The sequence below is a fragment of the Heterocephalus glaber genome, unplaced genomic scaffold (assembly GCF_053883595.1).
Source record: "Heterocephalus glaber isolate CG9 unplaced genomic scaffold, H.glaber_assembly_v1.0 deba00001497, whole genome shotgun sequence".
Taxonomy (NCBI): Eukaryota; Metazoa; Chordata; class Mammalia; order Rodentia; family Bathyergidae; genus Heterocephalus; species Heterocephalus glaber.
The window spans coordinates 48,133,864-48,157,357 of record NW_028258320.1 but is presented as its reverse complement, the minus strand read 5'-3'; the positions used below and the strand labels follow the sequence as shown (position 1 = coordinate 48,157,357).

The window sequence follows — 23,494 nt, the reverse complement described above, 5'->3', positions numbered from 1 at the left end:
TTATCTTGGGGGAAGAAGACGGAAGTAGAGCAGGATCTCTGACCCTTCCAGATCTGTGAAGGAGCATTGTTCCAAGTACCCTGTGAGGAAAAGAGAGCAGGCCCAGAAACACACCTTAGGAAGAAAAGTAAACATGCCAGCCCCCAGCCCCAGGTGAGACAACTGCCCTCTTTCATCTGGGGATAAAGAGCACACTGAGTTTGTGACCAGGCTGAAGGTGAGTGGAGGTGAAGTTGGAAATTGGCTATATTAGGCTGGCTGCAAGTCAGCTGGTGTGTTTGGGGCTCAATGAGCCTGCCCTGCTGTGCATCTGTGCCTGCCCCAGGCTGAGTGTGGAAAGAAGGACTACCAGACTAAAGCAGAAGGGCATATCGGTCCCTGAGCTGTGATCAGACTCAGGGCATCAGCAGGCAGCTGCAAGACCAGGGCCTGACTCTGGCTTTGAAATATGTAGACAAAACCCCAGCCTGCATCAGAGGCCATCGTGACATTTTCAGTTGCTGTGAGCATGTCTGGGCACTTCACTTCCACCTCCTTCCTTTCCACCACTTGAAAATAGCATATTAGCATATTTTTTGTCTTGGATGAATATTAGCTACTGAGTTGACTCAACACAGCTTCCATCAGCCTTGTAGGCAGAAGCATCTTATGCCACAATGGCAGAAGTTCTAATGGGTGGCCTGACCCACTTCTTCATTCTGAGCCAGAATTCTGTTCAGATAATTCTTCCATCAAATGATTATGTTGCTCTTCAGATGCACATGCCCAATGAGCACTGCAGTTTGATCAAGGTCAACAAGATTTCTGGGCCTCTAGTGACCTATCCAGAGTCGTGCCATTATCCAAATTATTTTAGAATTGTCAGAAACCTATATCTGAAAGTGTGGAAAGAGTGATGGTGGGCTGTGAGCTCTCAGAGAATAAAGCTCAATATTAGAAAAGAGAAAGGAAATTGAGTTCATCTTCAGATGCTCCTATTGCTGAGGTCATCATCATCTGGGACACCAGTCCCATAGGACACATGGCTCCCTCCTCCCCTCCTTCCTTCCTTTATTCTCAATGGTAAGGAACAAGGAATCATGGGTACTTAGGCACATCATGGCTAGTGACCAACCATCTGCTGTCTACTTATCATCTCTAGCCTAGATGATATTTAAAGTCTTTTTGATCTTTAATAGTCCATGACTAATGGCATTTATGTTTAGAAACAGCCATGAACCTGGAGTCTCACCCAAAAAACAGTAATTATTTAATCTGGTTTAAAATCCTCTTAACTACAAACACATTGGTCACTATGAGCAAACAAACTATCTGAAAACTTAGAAAATAATAAATAGAAAAAAAGTAAGGGAATGATTAACCCAAAATGCAAAACTATCTTTGGGTATAGAAAGGAGAATTCTATAGGGAGGGCTTGCAAGAGAGGCTAAGTTACTGGAGATACTATGTTTTTTAAATTGGCTGGTGAATACATGAGTGTTGACTTTATTATGATTTGTTTGGATTTCATATACCTTCTTCAGTGTATGATATATTTTATAGAGACTTGCATATACACACAATTTATTAGGTGAAGTAAGGGAAATAATAGATTGAGCACAATGTCTGCCATCAACTGTATCTAAATGGACCATTTTACTCAGAGCCTCCTCACATCTAGTTCCTGTGTGAAGAACTTGTTTCCTACATGAATCTATTGCTTCCAGTGTCCTGTGGTGGTAACAACCTCAAACTTGGAAGGGCTATGCTGCTACTCATTAGCAATACTATATTTTATGTATATTGAAGTTATTGTATTCTCTTCTATAAAATGGGAATAGCAATTGCCTACCTTAAAGTGTTGGCATGAGGATAAAAGATGATGATGAAGGCCAATATTCTAAAACAGATGTCCCCAATCCTCAAGCCACAAGTCTAGTCTGTGGCTTGTTAGGAACTGGGCTGCACAGCAGGAAGTGAGCAGTGGGTGAGTGAATGAAGCTTCATCAGTATTTGTAGCTGCTCCCCATTGCTCGCATTAGCACCTGAGCTCTTCCTCCTGTCAAATAAACATTGGCATTATAGTCTCATAGAAGCCCAAACCCTCCTGTGAATTGTCTATGTGAGGATCTAGGTTGTATGCTTCTTATGAGAATCTAATCCCTGATAATCTGAGGTAGAGCTGAGGCAGTGATGGAGCTGGGGCACTGGGAAGCAGCTGTGAATACAGATTAACATTAGCTGAGGGGTTTGACTGCACAGAGACCATAATAAATCAATTGCTTGAAGACTCATATCAAAACCCTATTAGCAAGTGGCAGGGACAATTAAGCTGCTCCTAGTAGCAGGCCTTATAGTGGCAAATGAATTGATGTACTTCAATTGTATAACTGCATTTGGTGGCATGCTTTAGGTCAGAATCCAACACTTATTTTAGTCTGCACATTATTTTATTTATTACTTCTATCCATGCCTCTTTCCTGTACTGTGCACTTGTCTCAGTCACAGTTTTGGTAAGCCCACAAGCTAACCCTGAGTAAAAAACAAAATGTCAATGGAAAGCTTCCTTGAAAAGGGGGAAAGACCCAAAGATAAGAGAGCAGAAGACTCTAAGACTGCCAATAAAAAAGAAATCTGCATTTAAAAGAAAACACCGAGTCCTACTTAGATTGTCAAGCGGTGTCCAGCTATCCAAAGAAGATATGAAATCTTCAGAATGGTTTTACCACATGGAGAACAAGCAACCTGCATTGAAATACAAGACTTTGAAGTTTTTCAAAGGAAAAAAAGTGAACACAAAGAATAGAAGCAATTATTGAAGGCCACCACTTCATCAAATGTGTCTGCACTGAGAGCATCATTCTTAGTGGCTAACCACATAGCAAAAGCTATGAAGCCCCTTACTATTGGTGAAGAGTTTATCTTGCCTGCTGCTAGGGACATTTGTCATAACTTTTAGGAAAGACTGCAGTCCAAAAAGTGGCATGTGTTCCTCTTTTGACTAATAACATAACTAGATAAATTGATGAAATAGCAGAGGATATTAAGGCACAATTGTTAGGGAGGATTAATGAGTCACCATGGTATACAATTCAGGTTGATGAGTCTACTGATGTTGAGAAGCCAACAATGCTTGTTTTTGTGTAATGTATTTTTCAGGAGGATGTCCATGAGTATTTGTTATGTGCCCTTTTGTTACCAACCTACACCACAGCTGAAGAACTATTTAAGTTTTTGAGTTATTACATATCAGGAAAGCTTAATTGGTCATTTTGTGTTGGTTTATGGAAAGATAGAACAGCTATCATGACTGGATGACTTTCTTTGAGTCAATAAGGTCACTTCTGAATGTGAGTCTATTCACTGGGTCATCCATAGAGAAATGTTGGCTAACCAAAAAATTGTCACCTGAACCTAACATTTTACAGGATGTAATTAAAATTACCTACTGCATTAAAGTACATGTCTGTTCATTCAGTTCTGTGAGGAGATAGACTCAGAGCACACATATCTCTTATGCACAGAAGTGAGATGGCTTCCTAAAGGTAGATCACTGACCAGAGTTTTTGAGTTACAAGAACTGCTCAAGAAATTTGTTTCACTACTATTTAGATTCAATGCAATGCCAATTGAAATTGCAACAATATACTACACAGAACTGGAGAAAACAATCCAAAAATTCATTTGGAAACAGAATAAACCTAGAATAGCAAAAGCAATTCTAGGCAACAGAGACATGGCTGGGGGTATCACAATCCCCAACTTGAAACTATACTACAAAGCTACTGTGATAAAAACAGCGTGGTACTGGCAAAGAAACAGACCCGAAGATCAGTGGAATAGATTAGAAGATGCAGAAACAACTCCAGACATACTCAGTCACCTCATCTTTGACAAAGGAGCCAACCACCCTCATTGGAGGAAAGATAGCCTATTTAATAAATGGTGTTGGAAAAACTGGATTTCAACCTGTCAGAAATTAAAACTAGACCCATACTTATCACCGCACACTAAACTAAGATCAAAGTGGATTAAAGATCTAAATATTAAGACAGAAACACTAAACTTGCTGGAAGATAAGTTAGGTAGAACTCTTGATGACATTGGCATAGGGAAAGACTTTATGAACATATCTTCAGTAGCACAGGAGCTAGCACAAAGAATCAACAACTGGGATCTTATCATATTAAAAAGCTTCTGCACTCCAAGAGAAACTACCAACAGAGCTAAGAGACAACCTACAATGTGGGAAGAAATATTTAGCAGCTGTACCTCACACAAAGGTCTATTATCGAGAATATACAAAGAACTGAAAAAAATCAGACCCCCAAATTCAAAGACCCAATTCAAAAATGGGCATCTGAAATGAACAGACACTTCTCAGACAAAGAAATAAAAACAGCAAGTAAATACATGAAAAAATGTTCAACATCACTGGTCATTTGAGAGATGCAGATGAAAACAACACTGAGATTCCACCTCACCCCACAAAGAATGGCTGCTATCAAGAAATCAACCACTAACAAATGCTGGCAGGGTTGTGGAGAGAAAGGAACCCTTCTCCATTGTTGGTGGGAATGTAGATTGGTGCAACCACTGTGGAAATCAGTATGGAGATACCTCAAAGAACTACAGCTACAGGTCCCATTTGACCCAGCTATTCCCCTGCTGGGTATCTTCCCAAAAGAAATAAAAGAATCATACCACAGCAATATATGTGCATCTGTGTTTATAGTGGCACAATTTGTAATAGCTAAAGCTTGGAAAGAGCCCAAATGCCCATCGACTGGAAACTGGATAAAGAAGATGTGGTTTTTTTATAAAATGGAGTACTACTCAGCCATAAAGAATGAGAAACTAGAGACATTTATAGCTAAATGGATGCATATTGAGACCATACTCTTAAGTGAAATAAATAGGACACACATGTGTAAATACTGAATAGTTTCTCTAGTGTGAGAAATTGAAAGTGTAAATAAGGATGAAAATGATTAAAATGAATAATTGATAATTTGAAATAAGAAAAGGTCCAAGGGTTTGGGGATGGTGGAAGGGAAAAGGAAAAGGGAAGAAGGGAAAGAAAAACTTATGAGAAAAAAATGGAATCAAACTCTGTGTAGATAGGGAAGGGTCGAGGGGGTGAAGGGTGCACAGGTAATGGGAGAAAAAATAAAAACTAAGATGCATCACGTTCTGGTACAAACACCCAATGATAAATGTAATTACCTAAAATGTACCAATAAATATATATATTTTAAAAATTAAAAAAATTTAAAAACTTAAAAAGAAAGATGTCAAAGTAGGGGTGAGGGAGGGGCAGAAGGGAATGAAAAAGGAATGAAGATGTGTTATGTCCATGTACCAACTCTCCACTAGGAATGTAATCACTATGCTCTGCAAACATGTACTAATAAAAAATAAAAATTTATAAAAATTGTAAAAAAAAAAAAAAGAAAAGAAATTTGTTTTAGAAAGAGTCACCACTGGCAGTACATTTTTTAAAATTTAATTTGTATTTATTATAATAGTAAAACAAAAACTCCAAAAAGCCAAAAGTAACAAGAGCCTCAACAGTGTCCCCATATCACCTCCAGATGTTGTCATATTCCCATTCTCCCCCTCTGTGATTCTCTTGCTTTGCTTCGTTTTGTTCCTTAGTTTGGCAAATGGAAGACTAAGGCATGAAGCACCACCCTCAACCCCATCCTTCAGGTGTTTCTTAAGCATCCGCATATTGGGGAAGACCTGGCAGCTGCCCATGCACCTGAAGCCACTATACAGGTCCTCCAGCACCAAATCCCGGGCCAGATGCTCAGGCGGCTTCTCAGCCTCTTCCCTTTCCTCTTGGCCTTCCCAGTACAAGCCATTTTCACTGTCAGTTAGGGCATCTCTTAGGCACACAGAAGAGAGGCTGGCTTTTGAAGGGATCTTCTCAGGAAAGGTGATTTTTGCTCTTCTTGTCCTCTTTGCGGGGGACTCCAAATCTTCTTCTGTATCCCCCAGGGAAGCCCTACCCCTTTTCATTGGGACAGGCTTATAGTAAACATTCAGGACTCTTTTCTTTTCAGTAGATGTTGCAGACTCTGAGGGGTTATTGGCCAAGGAGAAAGGTAAATGGGAACGTTCCATGAAGGAGAAATTCTCCCTCTCCATCAAATCTTGATTTAAAAGCCTCTTGGAGGATCCAGGACCATCCTGCTCCATAGGAATGCACTTGCTTGAAGAAGAGATCCACAGCAAATGTTCTGAGATGGAGAAATTCTCTCCTGCATCCAGATTTGAACTTGGGACCATCTCATGTGTCTCAGCGGTATCCTCTGGAGAGTCGTGCAGTTCTGCATCCAAGCATTTGTCTTCATAGGAGAAGTCCCCTGAGATTGAGGAAGAACTGTCCGCCACTTTGTGGCCTTGAGTATGGGCCAGTACCTTGCTCTACCCTGCAGAACATCTTGTAAATCCATCTTTCCTCTTGTACCCCTTGACTTCTTCACAGGTCATTTTAAGAGTTTCTTCTGGTGTTTTTTCTTCTCTTTATGTTTCATGGTTCAACTCTTTGCAGAATTGCTGATAGCAAGTAAGAGTCTAAGACTGTTCTCAGAGAATTATTAGTAAAGATAAGAAATTAAATGTATACACCCAAAATAAAGCAAATAAGACACTATCTGTTCACCAGATCACTGTCCTTCGCAACACTCAGTGTGATACCCTGGTTGGTATGATACCAGTTATCACTAAGGCCTCAGCAGGGTTCTACGACCTACTGACGACATCCACGGTGTTCCAGGACCCCACCAGTATTCACAGCACTGCAGGATTGCCTAATCTATTGCCTTCGTTCATCTGTCACTGACTTGAACTTTCATACCCAAAGTGTAATAGATGATATTAATTAAACAAAGGAAATCCTTTGATGTGTCTAGGGCTACTGTACTTCTGAATCTTCCCAACCCCAAGGATATGGCAGGACCAGAGATGATTAGGCTTAGAATCATACTTCTATCATGGAAATTAGTAAATATTACATCATAGTATTACTATTTAAGTTATCTGGAAATACACATCAGATACATATTATAATAGAGGTGCATATTTGAGAGTACCTCATAAATCCAAACAATTCCAGCACTTATTAAATTTCTCCGGCTACTGTGTACATTCTCATGTGTCTTCCCAGTCCAGCCTGTCTCCTTTGCCACTCTTCTTCATCACTTCCCTGATAGCTGGGAGAGACTCAGTTTATTTATTTATTTATATATATATTTATTGGTACATTTTAGGTATAACATACATGTACATTTATCATTCGGTGTTTGTACCAGAACATGATGAATCTTAGTTTTTATTTTTTCTCCCATTACCTGTGCACCCTTTACCCCCTCCACCCTTCCCTATTTACACAGAGTTTGATTCCATTTTTTTTTCTTTCTCATAATTTTTCCTTTCCTTTCTTCCCTTTCCCCTTCCCCTCCCACCATCCCCTAACCCTTGGAAAAAGGTAATGATTCTGTTTTGTATCTAGCAATATGGAAGCTCTTGGAGACAGCAGAGGTAGAGGCAGGGACTCAAATTAGAAGACTACTAGAAAAATCCAGGCAGTGAAAGCTTGGAATAGAGTGTGATTATGACCGACAGCTGCACAAGCTCTTATGACTGACAAAGGTAAGGAATTCAAGATTATTATGGCCTTAGAAGTAGGAAACTAAAAAAAAATACTGAGCCTACTGATGGAGCTAGTGAACTTGAGGATGTGGGCAGGGGATGTGAAGAGATCACTTTTTATGTAGAGGGCATCATGGCGTTTCCAAATAAATATGTCTTGTAAGCAGCTGAAGACTTTGGATCTAAATTGGTCCAAAAGTTCCACCTAATGCACGAGCACAGTAGACTGTAATCCTGCCTGTTTTAACTCCAGAGTGGAGGCCTGGTTATCTGAATGTAGGGCCCAACTCATTCTGACACAATTTTGGAGTGCCTTTTCATGTGCATTTGGGAGTTCTGAGGTCAGAGAGAAGACACTTTATGGCACCATCCATGCTTAGAGCACCTTTTTTTACCTACTACGCTCTCAACAGGTATTTCTTGAATTTAATAGTAGATGAGACCTGAGGAAAAGTAAACAGGATTAAAAACTGAACGTTAGGCAGTATGCAGAATTAGGGAATAAGGCAGAAGTGTCATTGATGGAGTACTCATAAAGAAATTCAGAGACAGAATCAGTTTCAAGTAAGACATGATTAAACAAAAGTACACCTTTCCCAATTCACACATCTCTGAATTCTCTTCACATTATAATTGCTGGACTACTCTAAGTAATTACTTGACAATTTCATCTTGTACAATTTTATATCCCCAGGGCCTATCAGTGTCTGATACAGAGACACACATTTGCTAAATAAATGATGATTGCTAGGCATGGTGGCACACGCCTGTAGTCCCACTGCTCAGGAGGCCGAGGCAGGAGGAGGATAGCTAAGTTGGGTTTTTTTGGTACCGGGATCGAACTCAGGAACTTGTGTTTGTGAGGCAGGCGCCAGGACCACTGAGCTAAATCCCGGGCCAGGATAGCTAAATTTAATAGAAATCTCATTCCAACCTGAGAAGTTAGGAAGACCGTCTTCCTTCTTTGATCCTACAGATGAAAAAAGGAATGACCTTTACTACATGCTACACGAGCGGAATTCTCCATCCCCTCCCAGTCCGATGAGGTCAATACCCATCTTTCCACTTACACCAACAGAGCAGGTAGAAGGGGAGGGGAGTGGACAGTAGGTGGGGGAGAAGGGTGAGGCTTTTCACAGCAGTGACTGTTCCTGTGGAAATGAAGCACAGATACCACAGCACCAAGTTTTGTTAGGGATTTCATTAATGTTAAATCTCTAGGAATGACGAGTCCTCATTAGAGGGCACAAGAGTCCAGAAAATCTCTTCAGATCTCATAGTGAACCATCAGCTCAGGTTCTTTGGTGGGATCACCGCCTCGTTCCAGGTACAGATTATTATAAGGACACTGTTTCGGCCCCACAGGCTGGTAGATGGGGTACATCTCTCCTACCCAGAACATGAAAATCCTGAAGGCCACAAAGCCGAAGAGATGCTTACACATGATGTCCCAAGAAACAGGTGTAGGGGACGTGTCTACACGGTTCCTGATATACATGTCTAGGTCCCAGTGAATCGGTTCACCCCAGTTCAACCTCAGGTCTGGGTGATCCCATGCATACCATGGATCCCTCTCGTGCTGTGAGGAGTCAGGCAGCTTTGGGTAGTCGCCATACCCCATGCCATCATCCGGGTAAGGCTCGTAGTCGTCCACACACATATTACACTTCTTGGCGGCGGCCGCCCGTTCCTCTGGGGTCCTAGGGTAGGGGCCCGGCAGCAAGTCCTTGGTAATGTGGGAGGCTGTCTGTGCCCCTAAAGGCACCGCCTCCTGAGCTACGCTTTGCAGTTACCGGACGCCAAAAGCCGCCGCCCGGCTCCCCGCCATCTTTGGCAGTACATTTGATGTGTGACATATTCAACCTGTTCAACAAACTCAATCTATCACTTCAGGGGAGAACAACTGTATTTAAATGGCAGATAAAGTGGATATATTCAAAGCCAAACTAAATTTATGGGGGTGACAAATGAAAATTTGGATTCTTGACATGTTTTAAACATTAGCAGAGACTTTGAAAGAGCCTGGGCAAGGGACTTCTTTCTTCCAGCTTGTGCATGACCACCTATCTCAGCTTTCAAGAGTTTGAGCATTACTTCCCCACCACAAAGGCCCCGAAGTGTGAAGGAATAGATACACAGCTCATTTGTAAATAAGCCAGGTGAATCAGCTGTCTGTTCCAGGAGGCTCAACTACTTGAGATCATACATGACAGTGATCTTAAAAGTATGTTTGGGACAACTTCTAATCATACATTCTGGGTCAAAGTTAAGGCAGGATATTCTGAGATTGTCACAAAGCCTGCTTCTATTTCCAGCATCCTTACTGGAAGCAGGGTTTTCTTTAGTGACAGCAACCAAAATGAGATTACAGAATAGACAAGACATAAGCAACTTCAAATGTCACTGTCTCCTATCACCCCTAGAACAATCTAGTTGCAGGAAAGCAAGCTTGAGTTTCTCACTGGTTCTGCATTATGGTGAGTTGTATAATTACTTCATTATATATGACAATGTAGTAATAGTAGAAATAGAGTGGACAATAAATGTAATGCACTTAAATCATCCCAAAACCATCCTCTCCCCTACCCTGGTCTGAGGCAAAATTGTCTTCCATGAAAATGGTCCCTTGTGTCAAAAAAGTTGAGGACCACTGTTCTAGAAAGCTTCATTTTTTACCAACGGCTTCCCACTATCTCCAAGGCTCCAGTGATGTGCTTCTTCGACTCTTGTGCAATCTTCAAGCCTCCCAATGCCTCAGCTTACCTCAAAGTTCTGGTATTGCAGTCATCAGATGAAGGTTGCTATTTCTTTTCTGATTAAGCCAGGGAGCTGCTTTGTTTTCTGCTACCCAAAAATGGTCAGGGAAGGGACCACCTTTTCTAGAGACTGTCTCCATATCATTTGTCCCTATATGAATGGTCCCACTTGTGGCCTAAAGTCTCCAGAAACTAGGCGTTTGTGACTATTCTGGGTGACATACTGACTTCCTTTGGAATGTGCTCATCTCAAGCTTTCCATACTTTCAATCCCCTTAGGAAAGCACACAGCAGTGTTACCTTAGGGACAACTACCCAGCTCTCCAGGACATGTCTGCCATCCCAGCTGATCTAATTTGCTTCCAGGAAGAATTAGGACATACTGTATCTTAGTCAGTTTTCTCATCACTGGAACAAAGTACCTAACACCTGCGATTTAAAGGAGAAATTTATGTTGATTCACAGTTCAGAAGTTTCAACCCATGCTCATCAGGCTTAAACAGAGAAACAGCATAGCAAAGGGGCCTGAGTGGAGGAAAGCTGCCCATGTCACAGTAGGCAAGAAGCAGAGAATGCAAAGGGAGGAATTGGGGAGGGAGATACTGTACACCCTACCAGGTCATGTCCCCAGAGGCCTACCACTTCTAACCAAGCCCTACATCCTAACATTATATTTAGCTATAATGCCACCATGATTCAATCACTTTTAAAAGCCCCATCTATGAGCATATAAGGTTTGGGGGGACAGCTAGATATAAAATATAACATTAGGCAAAGCCTCACTCAGCCCAATCAGTCACTCAGCCAGGAAGTGGTAGGCAAGTTAAAAACGTTGGTACATCAGCCCTTGGAGTGCACCTTTTCCCAGCCACTGTCCAATAGTCTCCAGAACACACACATCAGGGCTGGGCCTCCCCTTCTTCTCTATTCTCCATGTCACATTAACTTGGTTATTCTTAACATCAGCTTCCTCCAAATACTCAGAAACATGTACCAATGAGTCACTGGCCTTAGTTTGCATCAGGTGCAGCTGAAGGATTTGGGCTGCGGAAACCATGTTGGTAGAAAGGCCCAGAAGGGCCTGTGCATGTCAGGTACCATTCTTGTTGCTACAGAACATCCCTAAGGCAAGTATATATTTTTTTTGCATTTTATAGTTTATTTTGAAGAGCTAAGGTCCTTAGTAGTCAACCAAAACATGTTGTTTTCTTTTTAAAATACTTTAAAATGTTTCACAGCATCAAATATGATCTTGGAATCAAAATGCTTTCTAAAATTAATGGCTGATTTTATGACTCAAGACTATCAGAAAATAAGCCTCCTTACACATTCAAAAATTACTTTACTAGATGCTTTTATGCATACCTATTCCAATAAGAGGTAATCCCCCACTCATTAATTTCATGGAGATTCAGAGGCTAGCTGATGGGCAAAGAAATGAGGAGGATATATTTTGTCCTCAAAGAAAGTTAAAGCCATTTTCAAATACTAAGTTCCTTGTACTTTTTAAAGAGAGTGAGATTTTGCAATCTGAGGGTGTTTTACTGTTTAAGGATCTGCCATTAAAAAGAATAACTACTGCTTTTCTCCTTTAAAACACACATATAAAATCACACAGGCCAGGATTCTCTTTGTACTGTAATCATTTTCATCCCACCTCCTAACCCCCAGATGTTCTGTTTCCAACATATTGGAAACCCAATTCACCTAGCAAAACTCCGGGAAGACATAGAAAAAGCAAATAGATCCATTAAAGTTCTACTTTATTTTTCAATATTTAGCTACTCCACAGTCCTCACATGGCTGTCAAGTTCCTCCAGTTCACAAGAATAAGCTCTAAAGTCAGAGTGATGCCCTGCAGCTCCAGAAAGCCTTCTACAGATGCAAGCACATGGCCATTCCTTGTTCTCTTGACTCACCTAATTGATGAGGCTGGAAGGCTTGGGCCAGAGCAGGCTAGCTTCCTGGCCTTCCTGCCTCCAGGTCTCCCTGTCTCCACTCAGACACCCCACAAGAGATGTCATAGACTCTTCTTCCCAGCTTCAAACCACTATGATTGCAATAAAGGGAGACAGCCAAACATTATGAGCCTCCTGAAGTTGTCCTGAAAGAAAAAATATCAAACCTGAATCTGATGACATTGATAGCTCAAACTTTCAATTCATAGCTAACACACAAAGGCACATGTTAAATGACACCATGCACAGGCATCTCACAAAATCCAGACTTTACAGGGCAAATGACCAGGTTTCTTCAGCAATAAAGAGAATGTAAACACTTAATTGAATATTTGGTAATCGTAAAGAAACATGGCTAAACATTTTTAGATGTGGTATTGTGGTTATGCTTTTTTAAAAAAAAAAGTCCTTTCCTTTTAAAAAAAATATAGAATATTTCCAATCAAAATTATGATAGCTGAGATTATCATCAAATTAATCCACAGGTGGTAGAAAGAGATAAACAAGCTATGGCACAAAAAGACTGACCTTGATCATTGTTGAAAGTAGGCCACTGAGTCTATTAGATCATTTATAATTTATACTTTTGATATATTTGAAAAATATAGTAAATATTTTTTAAATGAAAAAATGTTCTTATTATCTCCCGTTGTCTAGATCAGCAGTGATAGCTCTGGATCTCATGTATTTCACATCATGAAATACATAGATTCTCTCCTTTAGAAATTCATGTACAAAACATGGGCATAGTGGCACAATCCTATAGGGCTGATTACCCAAAAAGCTGAAGCAGGGCGATTGCTTGCATCCATGAGCTTGGGCAATATGGTGAGATCAGAAAAAAATTCATGCACAGTCAGATGTTTGCACATAATTGGGGTGATCACAGACTCATGACAGCCCTTAGATCTCTAGTTTTCAGGTTCAATTATGAGCCAGGCCCCTTGTCAACTTCCTTCCCAGCCTTTCTCCACCTTCTGCTATCAGCTCTGCCCACACCTGCTCCTCATTCTTCTGCTCATGGGGGCCCCTTGTCTGAAGACCTTTTCTAAGGCCACAGTAAACCTCCCCTCATTCCTACAATTCTCCCCAGTCAGCAGCATGTCCACAGTGCTGGCCTCCACCCTGAGGACCAGGTCCTCTCCATCCCCACCTGCCCTCCAATGCACTGCCACTCAATAACCTGGAGCATCCATCCCACCTGCACTAAAAGCCCTGCTCACGGGTTTGCTCCTCTAACACTACAAGCTTCTGTAAGGCTAATTTTCTCTTTTCTATGCTGAGCCCAGAACTTTATACACAGCCAATAAATGTTGGTTAAAATGAATTCAGTGGAAAATATAATGCCCCAGGGTCAGGGGAGAGCTAATGGGATCTCACAGCTCAAATACCAATATTACCAAAATGTCAGTACAGAGGAACAAAACGCTGAGCTCATCACAGCCAGGTCATTTGTCAGATGAAGTCCATACCCTGAGGTGGCAAGGGTAGAGGTGAAGCCTCTGCCAGGTCAGTGGCCTGCACAGCTTCAGCCCACAAGGACTCTGTCCCTGAGCTCAGCTAAAAAATGGAGGTTACCAAAATGGGGCCCTTTGACTCGTACATCTGGTATTTCATTTTCTCCCTGGAAGTCCCTGAGAATGTGTCTGTGGGTGCAAGTGGGGATGTCTTCTTAGGCAAGTGGGGATCGCACTGGACATGTGAGCTCACCTGCACACACACGTACACACACACACACACACACAGGCCTCGTAGCTTCTGTGCTAACATATTTCCAGGTGAAACTTCACTCAGCCCTCAGTGTGAATTAACCCAGCCTTCAAGAGTTCCCAGAGAACTTCAGGCATCCAGGAGGCAACCTGAAATCCAAGGTCCTAGGAATACAAAAGCCAGCTGAGGGAGAAGAGCTCAGACAGCGAAAGCTACAGCCAGGAGAGATGGGCGAATATTAAGTCAAGGGCAGATAGAATGGCTCAAACCAGAGAAAAAGCCCCTAAGCCCCAGAGGAGAGAATGCAGCCAGTTCAGGAACTGACATGGCCCATGACAGAGCCTGAAGGGGCTGCTAAGTTCCCTACCAACTCACCTCAGCATTTGAGTGGCACCTCTTTAAAGGACTTGGCCCTTCCTGTTTTTTAAAAGTCACCCTTGGACCTGACAAGATGAGAGAAGCAACAAAGGGAATAAGGCAGCTTTTCTGAGTTTGCTTTGATAGCTATGTGACAATGGCAGGGACAGTCTGGGTAGCTGCAAAGTAATTTTGGTTGTCCATTCAGGTACCTTCTCCACCTTTCATACACTAGAAAGGACAAGCTTGTGAGGGGCACACTGGGTCTGACTCTGGGAAGTTTGCCTACTCTCAGGTGGCCTCCACTGTCATCTCTGAAGAAGGCAATACTGCTCCCATTTTATAGCTGACAGTGCTGAGGCTCATCAAGTGCACTCGGAGTAGACAAGTCCCTCATCCAAGAAGACGTGGCTGGCAGGTAGCAGTCCTGGATTTAGAAGCCAGGTCTGATGTGCTGAGAAGTCTAGAGCCTGGTACAACTGCCATGTCTCACCTGTGGAGATGAGGCTGTAGCTGGCTTCAGGCAAAACATGTGAGCCTTGAATTGTTCCATCAGCTCTCACAGCTAACAGTGGCACAACTCCTACACCAGACCTGGCATGAAACAGTAATTATTGCTTACATAATATATTATGGATGGGGGAACTGAACTTGGCAGGCAGAGGGGACCCCCCCAGGGAGGTAGTGTGGAGTTTCACCTACCACAGCTACTTGGCCAGCATTTGCTCTTTCTGAGTTTCTTCCACTCTGGACCATAAGCAATAGCTAGAAGAAAATTCTTCTGGAACTGGTACCTTCCCTCAAGGGATTCTGTGAAACTGGGCAATGTTTCTACTTCTTTTTTTTTTTTTTTTTTGGTACCAGGGATTGAACTCGGGTCCTTGCACTTGCGCAGCAGGCGGCAAAACCACTGAGCTAAATCCCCGGCCCAGTGTTTCTACTTCTAAAGTGCCCCATTTCCCCTCCCACCTGCAGCATTTTCGAGGGGACCCCCAAATCGTGTTCTAGTCTTAGTCATAGCCACATCTGATGCCAGATCAGGAAAGTGTTCTTGCCAGCCTCTCATTTCCCTGTTTTATCCCCCTATCTCTGTAGGACATCCTCTCCCTCCCTGGTGAATGATGAACTTGCCAGGAGACCTGGATTTTCTTCCTCTCTTCCTTTTCTCGTTTGCAGAATTTCCTTATCTTGACTCCTTCTTTCATTCCATCTTTAATCATTTGCATCCTTCCTTTCTCACTTCCAGTTCTTTCCTCTTTTCTCTTTGCAGACTTTTATGGCACCTGCTGAGTCTCCTGAACCCATTATGTCTAGAGCCCATCCTGTGGATACTTTCATGATTTGCTTCATTGTGTCTTCAACTCCTACACAGGATCCCAGGCATCCTCCCCATTGTGAAATGTAGATTCCTGGCCTATTTACCCTTCCTTCTCTAAGGGAAATGCACTCAGACTCCAAAACCTCGGCCTCTTCACATACACCACAGCAAGGAGGGTTGCTGTAACTACCTCTATTTCTCAGGTGGGAAACTGAGGTTCAAAGACTCCCCAAGTTTCCCATGGCTAAGAGGTGTTGTGGGAAGCACAAAGCAGATGCCTGCAATGTAGAAGTGCTGCCCTTTTCATTCCTTCAGCTGTCACCAGAAAAATCCTGGAGATATGTAAGACGTGCGGTTCCCCTGTGAGGACCTCATTGTAGCCACGTAGGGATTCATCAAACTGAATTGCCAAAAAGAGCCCCATATGTCCAGACCCCTGTGCATAGGACGGCCTGTTTCCCCACAAGCTCCCCAGAATTGAAAGGGAAGAGTTTTACTCACCAGTTCCACACACTCCTGAAACAGAAGGATGATGTCTGCCCTTCAGCAGCCCAAGTTCCTGGGCTCCAGGTCTTCTCTTCAAAGAGGTCTTCTCTATGAAGGAGCCAGAGCTCCTTTGTATACTGGCCCACAGCCAAGGTTCCCCTCTCCATCCAGAGTCTCCTCTGGCTGATGGCTTAACTTCTCTTCTCCCTCTTCCTCTCATCTTATCAAACTCTGACAAAGTCTTTACCTGCTGCAGAGATGCTGCCTTTTGCAAACTGCCACAGACAGAATTTACTTTTTCCTCTATGAACAGTTTAAACACTCTTTACCAGATCCATCACACCAGTTGAGGTTAAACTTGCACCATGAACATATCTGACAAGCTTGCCCTACCTGTCTGCCAGCCCCCACTCCTTCCTCACTTGGACACTTCTCTGGATTTCCTACACTCCCTGCAGTCTCATCCTTATTCTGGCACTGAGCCTCTGGCACTTGTCAGTTTCAAACTCTCCAAAATTGATGCCCTTCCACTTGGTTTGGACAGACATATTTTCTCATTCTTACTGGAACATAACTCCATGGCTGAAACCTCCACCGCTTTTAAGACAGGACTTTCACAGGGGGGTTGTACTCATCAGCTCAGCCATTCCCACAGTCTTTAGCCTGTAGCCCCCAACAATAGCCAGACCCCTTGGCCATCTTCCAATTTGAGGCCCATGGACCTGAGAGCCCTGCTCATGCAGTGAGTAACCCCTGACCTGAGACTCTTCCTGGACAGCCTGTCCTCTTGTCTGGATCTTGCCAAAGAAATTGGGACACAGAGTGCCTGTTGGGAGGAGGGGCAGTGGTGGAAGAGCTACCTGGGGTGTAATGCACAAGGCAGCCTGTGCTGGTCTCAATTCCTGCCAGGATGGAGTCTAGCTCTGTGAGTGTGAGGACAAGGGCCATGGCGACAGGGCAGCAGGGTCTTCAAGCAGAGCTCTAGAGTCAGGCAGCAGAAAGGAAATTAAATCTCCTACCAATAATAACCATTTTTCAGCCATTTCCACTCCACCCTCTTTTTTGCCTTTATAGTCTAGTTTTTTAAAATCTTGAAATAATTAAAGATTGATGGGAAGTTGCAAAGATAAGACAAAGATGTCACCTGTACCCCTTACCCAAGGGTTATCAGTACAGCTATAGTACTAAATCAGAATGAGAAAATTGGCACAGGGTCAGTGTGTGTGAGTATTTCTATGTCATTTCCTCACATGCAGATCCACATAACTACCACAGCAAATGAGATACAGAACTATCCCATCACTACAAAGAACATAGCTGCTCTTTTTATTGTATCCTAACAGTGTTCTAGGTATATGTTCAGCATATCTTATTTATTTCCTGTATCACCTGTGACTGTTAATTGTGATATATCGATTTGACTAGACTAAGAAAAGCCTAGCAGATTAGTAAAACACACTTCTGGGTGTGTCTGTGTCATGATTTCAGAGACCATTGGCATGAGAAGGAAGAACTCTCCTGATTGTGGGTAACACCAAGAAGCAGGCTTATAGCCTGGGTGGAATGAGAAGGAAAGAAGGAAGGCATTCAGCTTGCATTTAGAAAGCTCCGCTCTGCTTGAATAGGCATGTCCTTTGCTACTGTCATCACCTGTGGATATCAGACTCTAGTTTTTCAGCCTTTCAATGCAGACTAATGCCAGCAACTCTCTGGGAAGCTTCCCAGCCTTCTGGCTCAGACCAGTACTGCATCCTTGATCTGTCTTCTTCTGTGACTTCCAGCTCCTTAGCTTTTTTTTTTTTAAGCAAAAGATTTATTGGTACATTTTAGATATACACAATTATAACAGTCATCATAGGGAATTTGCACCTATACATGATGTACCCTGCCCCTTCCCCTTTTCCCATTCCCCTCCCTTCCCTCTACCTTCCCCTCCCCTCCCCTCCGCATGTATGAAAGCTGTGTTTCCATTTTTTCCTTCTATTTTCACTTTTTTTTAATGTCCCTTCTTTTCTTTTCCCCTCCCCCTTTCCTTGTTCCCCTTCCCATTTGAACATTCTCTTCGCATTTCCCCATATCTATTATACATGTTAGTCTTCATTTCCAATTCAGGTTTCTAACACCAGAGAAACAATGCAGTATTTACACATGTGTGTCTGATTTATTTCATTCGTGAAATAAATCGGACACACGTGTAAATACTGAATAGTTTCTCTAGTGTGAGAAACTGCGAATGTAAATAAGGATTAAAAGGATTAATAACTAATAATTGATACTTTGAAATAGGAAAAGATCCAAAGGGGTAGGGGTGGTAGGAGGAGATGGGGAAAGGAAAGAATGGAAAGGAAAACTTATGAGAAAAGAAAAAACAATGTAAATGAAGTCTATGTAAATAGGGAAGGGTGGAGGGGTGAAGGACGTACAGGTAATGGGGAAAAAATAAGAACCAAGATACATCATGTACAGATACAAGCACCCAATGAGAAATGTAAATGTATTGTATACCTAAAATAAACCAATAAAAGAATTTAAGGGAAAAAAAAAGAGTATGGCCTTAAGGTGCATGCAGTTAGCTATAAATGTCTCAAGCTCATCCTTCTTTATGGCAGAGTAGTACTCCATTGTATTAAAAAAAAACACATCTTCTTTATCCATTCATTGGTTGACGGGCATTTGGGCTGTTTCCAAGATTTAGCTATTACAAATTGTGCTGCTACTATATTTTTTTCTATTGTTTTTGTTCCTTTAGAGAACCCTAACCAATGCAATACTCTACCAAATAGGGTCTAGAATTACCTTCATTTCACACATCAGAAGATAGAAGCTCAAGATAGTCACATTTCTTACCCATGTCTCACTGTTAGTAAATAACAGAGGACTCGAGCTGGGGTCTTGGTGTCACCAGCACATAGTCGAGTACACTCCACTGCTCCAGGGTGCAGATCAGGAGGCCCCTTTATCTAGGCCTGTTGGTGTTGAGCTGAGCTGAACTCATTCAAGAGAAGATCATTCTTATATCTGTCTTATCTAATTTCACTGATGAACTTGGAGGCTCTTTTGATTGCTGTTAACAAACCTTTAGTGTAGAAAGTGGTTTGTGCACATAACAGAAGAACAATATAATTTAAAGAGAAGATATTATAAACTAAATACTATAAATTAAAGAGAAGATGAGAGTATCAACCCTAACCAAGAGAATGAATTTGATAGAGAATTAGATCAAGCAAGACCACTCCAGGATAGCAAAGAGGGGGTCCAGAGAGATGTGAGAGCCAGAGACCTACATAGAAGGAGGAGCCTGAGAGCCATACAGCACCAAGTTTGGAATGGCACTGCCACAAAACCTCTGAAGAGGGTGTAGAAGCACCTAGAAAGCACTGCAGAAAGGGGCTATGGCTATGCATTGCTCTTGCAAATCTAGGTCTCCTCCCCACACTTCAGCAATGATGTTGTCAGAGAAGCCTCTTGAGATGTCTGTCTTAATTCCTGTCTCAGCTTCTCCATTCTGCAGAAGAACTTTCCCTCCAAGATACCCAACTGGATGCTGTGTTTCATGTGTACTAATTCTAGCTAGCCAGGCCTGACTGAGGACCATGAACTGTGAGCAATTCCAGCATGCCGGAGCCAACGAATGATTTTCTCAAACAGTGAAAAATGGAACTTGTTTTCACTTATCATTGACAGGTTTATGGATTCATCATATGGACTTAAGGAATTTTATTTCACCATACCCAGGCTGTAAGCATCCATCCTTAGTTAGCATAACCACAAAGAAACTCTCTTTTCTGAAACACAAAATCCTCAGACTCTTTGCCACCTAGTGAGTCTTTTCCCTCGTGTGAGTTCCCTGCACAGCATGCAGATGGCCTCAGCTCTGTGTTTGGTTGTGGTCTTTGTTCCTTAACAATTTCTTTCAATGACAAAATCAGTTCAGAATACAAGTGAGATGGCCATGTGTATTTTAGGAATAATCTCCATGTTTTCCTTTTCTATCTTTTCTTCACTGCATGATTTGTTTACCTTGGAAATAAATTAATTGTAACATATCACACCTGGTCACAACCCTGCTGTTGAGAAGCAAACCTCATCCTTCTCTCTGCAGGACTTATTGTTTTTTTTAAAGTCAACTGAATGATGTTTTAGACTCTGGCAAGCTGTGGTCAGGATCTCTGAGGCAATCAGTCTGGCTGCTAGCAGAATGTCACTCATTTTGAAATGTGGAGGAGTAAGATGCTGCTGTTTGGTGAAATGGAAGTGGCTTGATGGGACCATTCATGCAGCTATTACTTACTCATAACTTTCCTATCTTCATTTTATGGCTGCAACATTTTACAGTTACATGTTAATCACATTTCCCACTTCCTTCTCCACTAAGCTCAGCCCAGCCAGTGATAAGTTTAAGTGCCTCCTCTCAGCATGAAGCAAGGATGCCTGAATTCTTAGTTGACAGCAGCTTGCAGGCTTGGAAGCTTTTCCTTCTGTTATCCTGGAGAATGTGGGCTTGTTTGAGGTCAGGATGCAGGAAGTATCTGTGTTGGCCCAATGTGCTGGGTCCCCAGAGAGCTATATTTCAACAGCAAGAAAAATGTATAGTTCCTGCTCCTCCTTGCAAGTCCAGATGTGCACATGCTGAAAAGGCAGCATGCTGAGAAGTGGTTGAGGCAAACACCCAGGGCAGCTGCTCTTCAGAAGCTAAGACTTGTAATTTGGCACCAAGTACCCTCTCTTGCTGTTTGTCTGGAATTAACATTGCCATTTGGGATGTTTTTAGATAAGCTATAAATCTCTCCCTGCCTCTGATTTGACCCAACAAGTTGGCAATGCACAGTGGGATACCAGTAGGTTGGTTCCTCCATGGGGTACCTCCAGTCCCCCTTCTGAGTGTGAATTATGGCCCCAGGGCATCCATCATTACTTGATATTCTGCATCTGGAACTGTCACCTATGTCTGAAGGGCAAGAGGACATAAATGTTCAACAGACTTATGGATTCACTCAGCTATGATCCCAAAATTCCACAGAAAAAAATGCAGAGAAAGCTCTCAGATGTGAACTCCAGAGACCTGGGAGATGCTCGTGTTGGTAGGAAATGAGCCCTTTGCTACCACCTCAAAAAGCAATCGATAAACAAGTGAGAACTTCATAATCGATGTCCAGAGGAGACAGCCCTGATGGAGCAGGTGATTTAAGTTGTGGCTGTTCCTCTTTTTTTGTGTGTCTCCCTATAATCTAACATTTCTTTAGAGTTTTACTGTTCCCTAGACACCCTAAACTTCTCATTCAATTCTTGTACCAGCCTATGCAATAGGTATTGTGATCCGTATTTTACTGAAGACTATGCTGAGGCTTCAAGAAAAAAAAAATAATGTGTCCAAGACCCTTCAGCTAGTGAGTAACAGAATGGATTTCATATCATCCCTTCTCCTTTAAATACCACCGACTGGGTGACTTAGTCAAGAGATATTCAGTTCTCATAGTTCTGAGGCTGGAAGTCCAAGATCAAAGTGCTCTTTAGTTCAGCTCCCAGTGTGAGTGCTCTCCCCTGCTTCCAGACGGCTCCCTTCCCACTGTGTCCTCTCATAGCCCTTCCTTAGTGCAGTCAAGGAGGGAAAGAAGGAGAGAGATCTGGTTTCTCTTCTTATAAGGGCACTAATCGCATCAGTCAGGGCCTAAATTTATGACCTTGTGTAACCTTAATTACTTCCTTGGAGGCCTCATCCCCAAGTATAGCCAAACTGAGGCAGGGTTTCAGCATATGACTGGGGAAGGGACAAACACCAATGCCTAACAGAGAGCTACCAATTTCTATTCCCTCATGGTATGCTGGGATCTTGTATGAAGAGGCCCTGGTAACCAGCTCAGCAAGAAATAAATAGTTGCAGACAGGTAGGTCTGTGCACGCCCTACCGAGGTCCCGAGTCACGTGGAAGACGCCAAATCACTCCGCTGCAGACAGGCAGCCACCTGGTTTCATACTACAAAGACGCAGAGGACACCAGACCACCAGACCACGGTACTGAGTCCTGCTGCTCCCAGCCCAGAGGTAGGGGCTTCTGAGCCGCCGTCCCACTGCTCCTGGTCCAGAGGAAGGGGCTTCCCGGTCACCATCCCTCCCGCTGCTCCCAGCCCACAGGAAAGGGCTTTTGGGTCACCATCCCTACTGCTGCTCCCGGCCCCTGTCCCACCTCTCCCAGCTCAGAGGAGGTAATCCGTACCGGCGGTAACAGCCCACCGCCCCACTTGAAATGAGAAAACATGTAAATAAGTCTCAAAACCAGACTTCCAGATCACCTACAGCGACCCCAAAGGGAAATGAGATGGAACACTCTGATACCCAATCACCTGGACCCACTGAACTGGCAACAAAAGGGGATCTGGAAAAAATGAAATCAGAAATAATTTCTCAGATAACAGGAGAAATTGTGCCCCTAGTGCAAAACATGATTAATAAATCTAGAGAGGAGCTCAGGAACATGATGGAATCCCAACACAAGAAACAAATGGAATCCATAAAACAGATGCAAATAGATTTCCAGGACATGAAAAACTCCACTGAAAGTCTACACAGCAGAATGAGCCAATGTGAGGACAGAATTTCAGATAGAGAAGACAAGATTGCAATTAGCGACCAGGAAAAGAAAAATTGCTTCAAAATTATAAGGGAACATGAGAAATCAATCCAGCAGCTGCTAGATGATGCAAAGAAGAATAACATAAGACTTATTGGGCTCAATGAAGAAACAGGAGAGAGTGGAGATGACATAAAAAATATCTTCACAAAAATAATGGCAGAAAACTTCCCAAGCAGGGGAAAAGAGCTTGACATACAGTGAGGCATATAAGACTCCAAATAGCTTTGATCAAAAAAAATCTACACATAGGCATGTAATTGTTAAGATTCCAGAAACACAACAGAAGAACAAAGTTCTACAAGCAGTTAGAGAAAAGAAACAAATCACATACAAAGGAAAGCCCATCAGAATCACAGCAGGCTTCTCAACACAAACCATCAAGGCAAGAAGAGCTTGGAGTGACATATTCCAAGCCCTAAAAGAAAACAGCCTCCAACCTAGATTCATGTACCCTGCAAAACTATCTTTCAAAATGGATGGAGAAATAAGATACTTTCATGACAAAGAGCACCTTAGGAATTTCGTGAATACCAAACCAGCACTCCAAAGAATTTTACACAATATCCTAGGAAAAGACAATGAGGATCACAATCCCAAGAAGCCCAGCAGAATGAATCCATCAGGCATGACAAGAAATTAA

General features: G+C 42.5%; 1 protein-coding gene and 1 pseudogene across 2 annotated transcripts; both read right to left on the bottom strand.

The window, feature by feature from the left end:
• LOC147825677 (protein FAM170A-like) lies at nucleotides 1-6,273 on the bottom strand. Its single transcript, XM_087185350.1, has 2 exons — nucleotides 5,568-6,273; nucleotides 1-80 (listed from the first exon to the last, which is right to left on the bottom strand). Exons 1-2 carry the CDS (start codon nucleotides 6,271-6,273, stop codon nucleotides 1-3), a joined length of 786 nt encoding a protein of 261 aa, XP_087041476.1.
• On the bottom strand, nucleotides 5,438-18,074 carry LOC110347789 (NADH dehydrogenase [ubiquinone] 1 beta subcomplex subunit 8, mitochondrial pseudogene; annotated as a pseudogene). The gene is made up of 3 exons (XR_015440398.1): nucleotides 14,913-18,074; nucleotides 12,314-12,498; nucleotides 5,438-10,823 (listed from the first exon to the last, which is right to left on the bottom strand). The product of XR_015440398.1 is annotated as an NADH dehydrogenase [ubiquinone] 1 beta subcomplex subunit 8, mitochondrial pseudogene (transcript).
• Between the last annotated feature and the right edge of the window lie 5,420 nt (nucleotides 18,075-23,494).

Coding starts and splice junctions, on each gene's coding strand:
- LOC147825677 (XM_087185350.1), bottom strand. CDS start 6,273: ATGGTCCCAAGTTCAAATCTGGATGCAGGAGAGAATTTCTCCATCTCA. Junction 81..5,567: donor GAATATGACAACATCTGGAG/GTGATATGGGGA, acceptor TTTTCCTCACAG/GGTACTTGGAACAATGCTCC.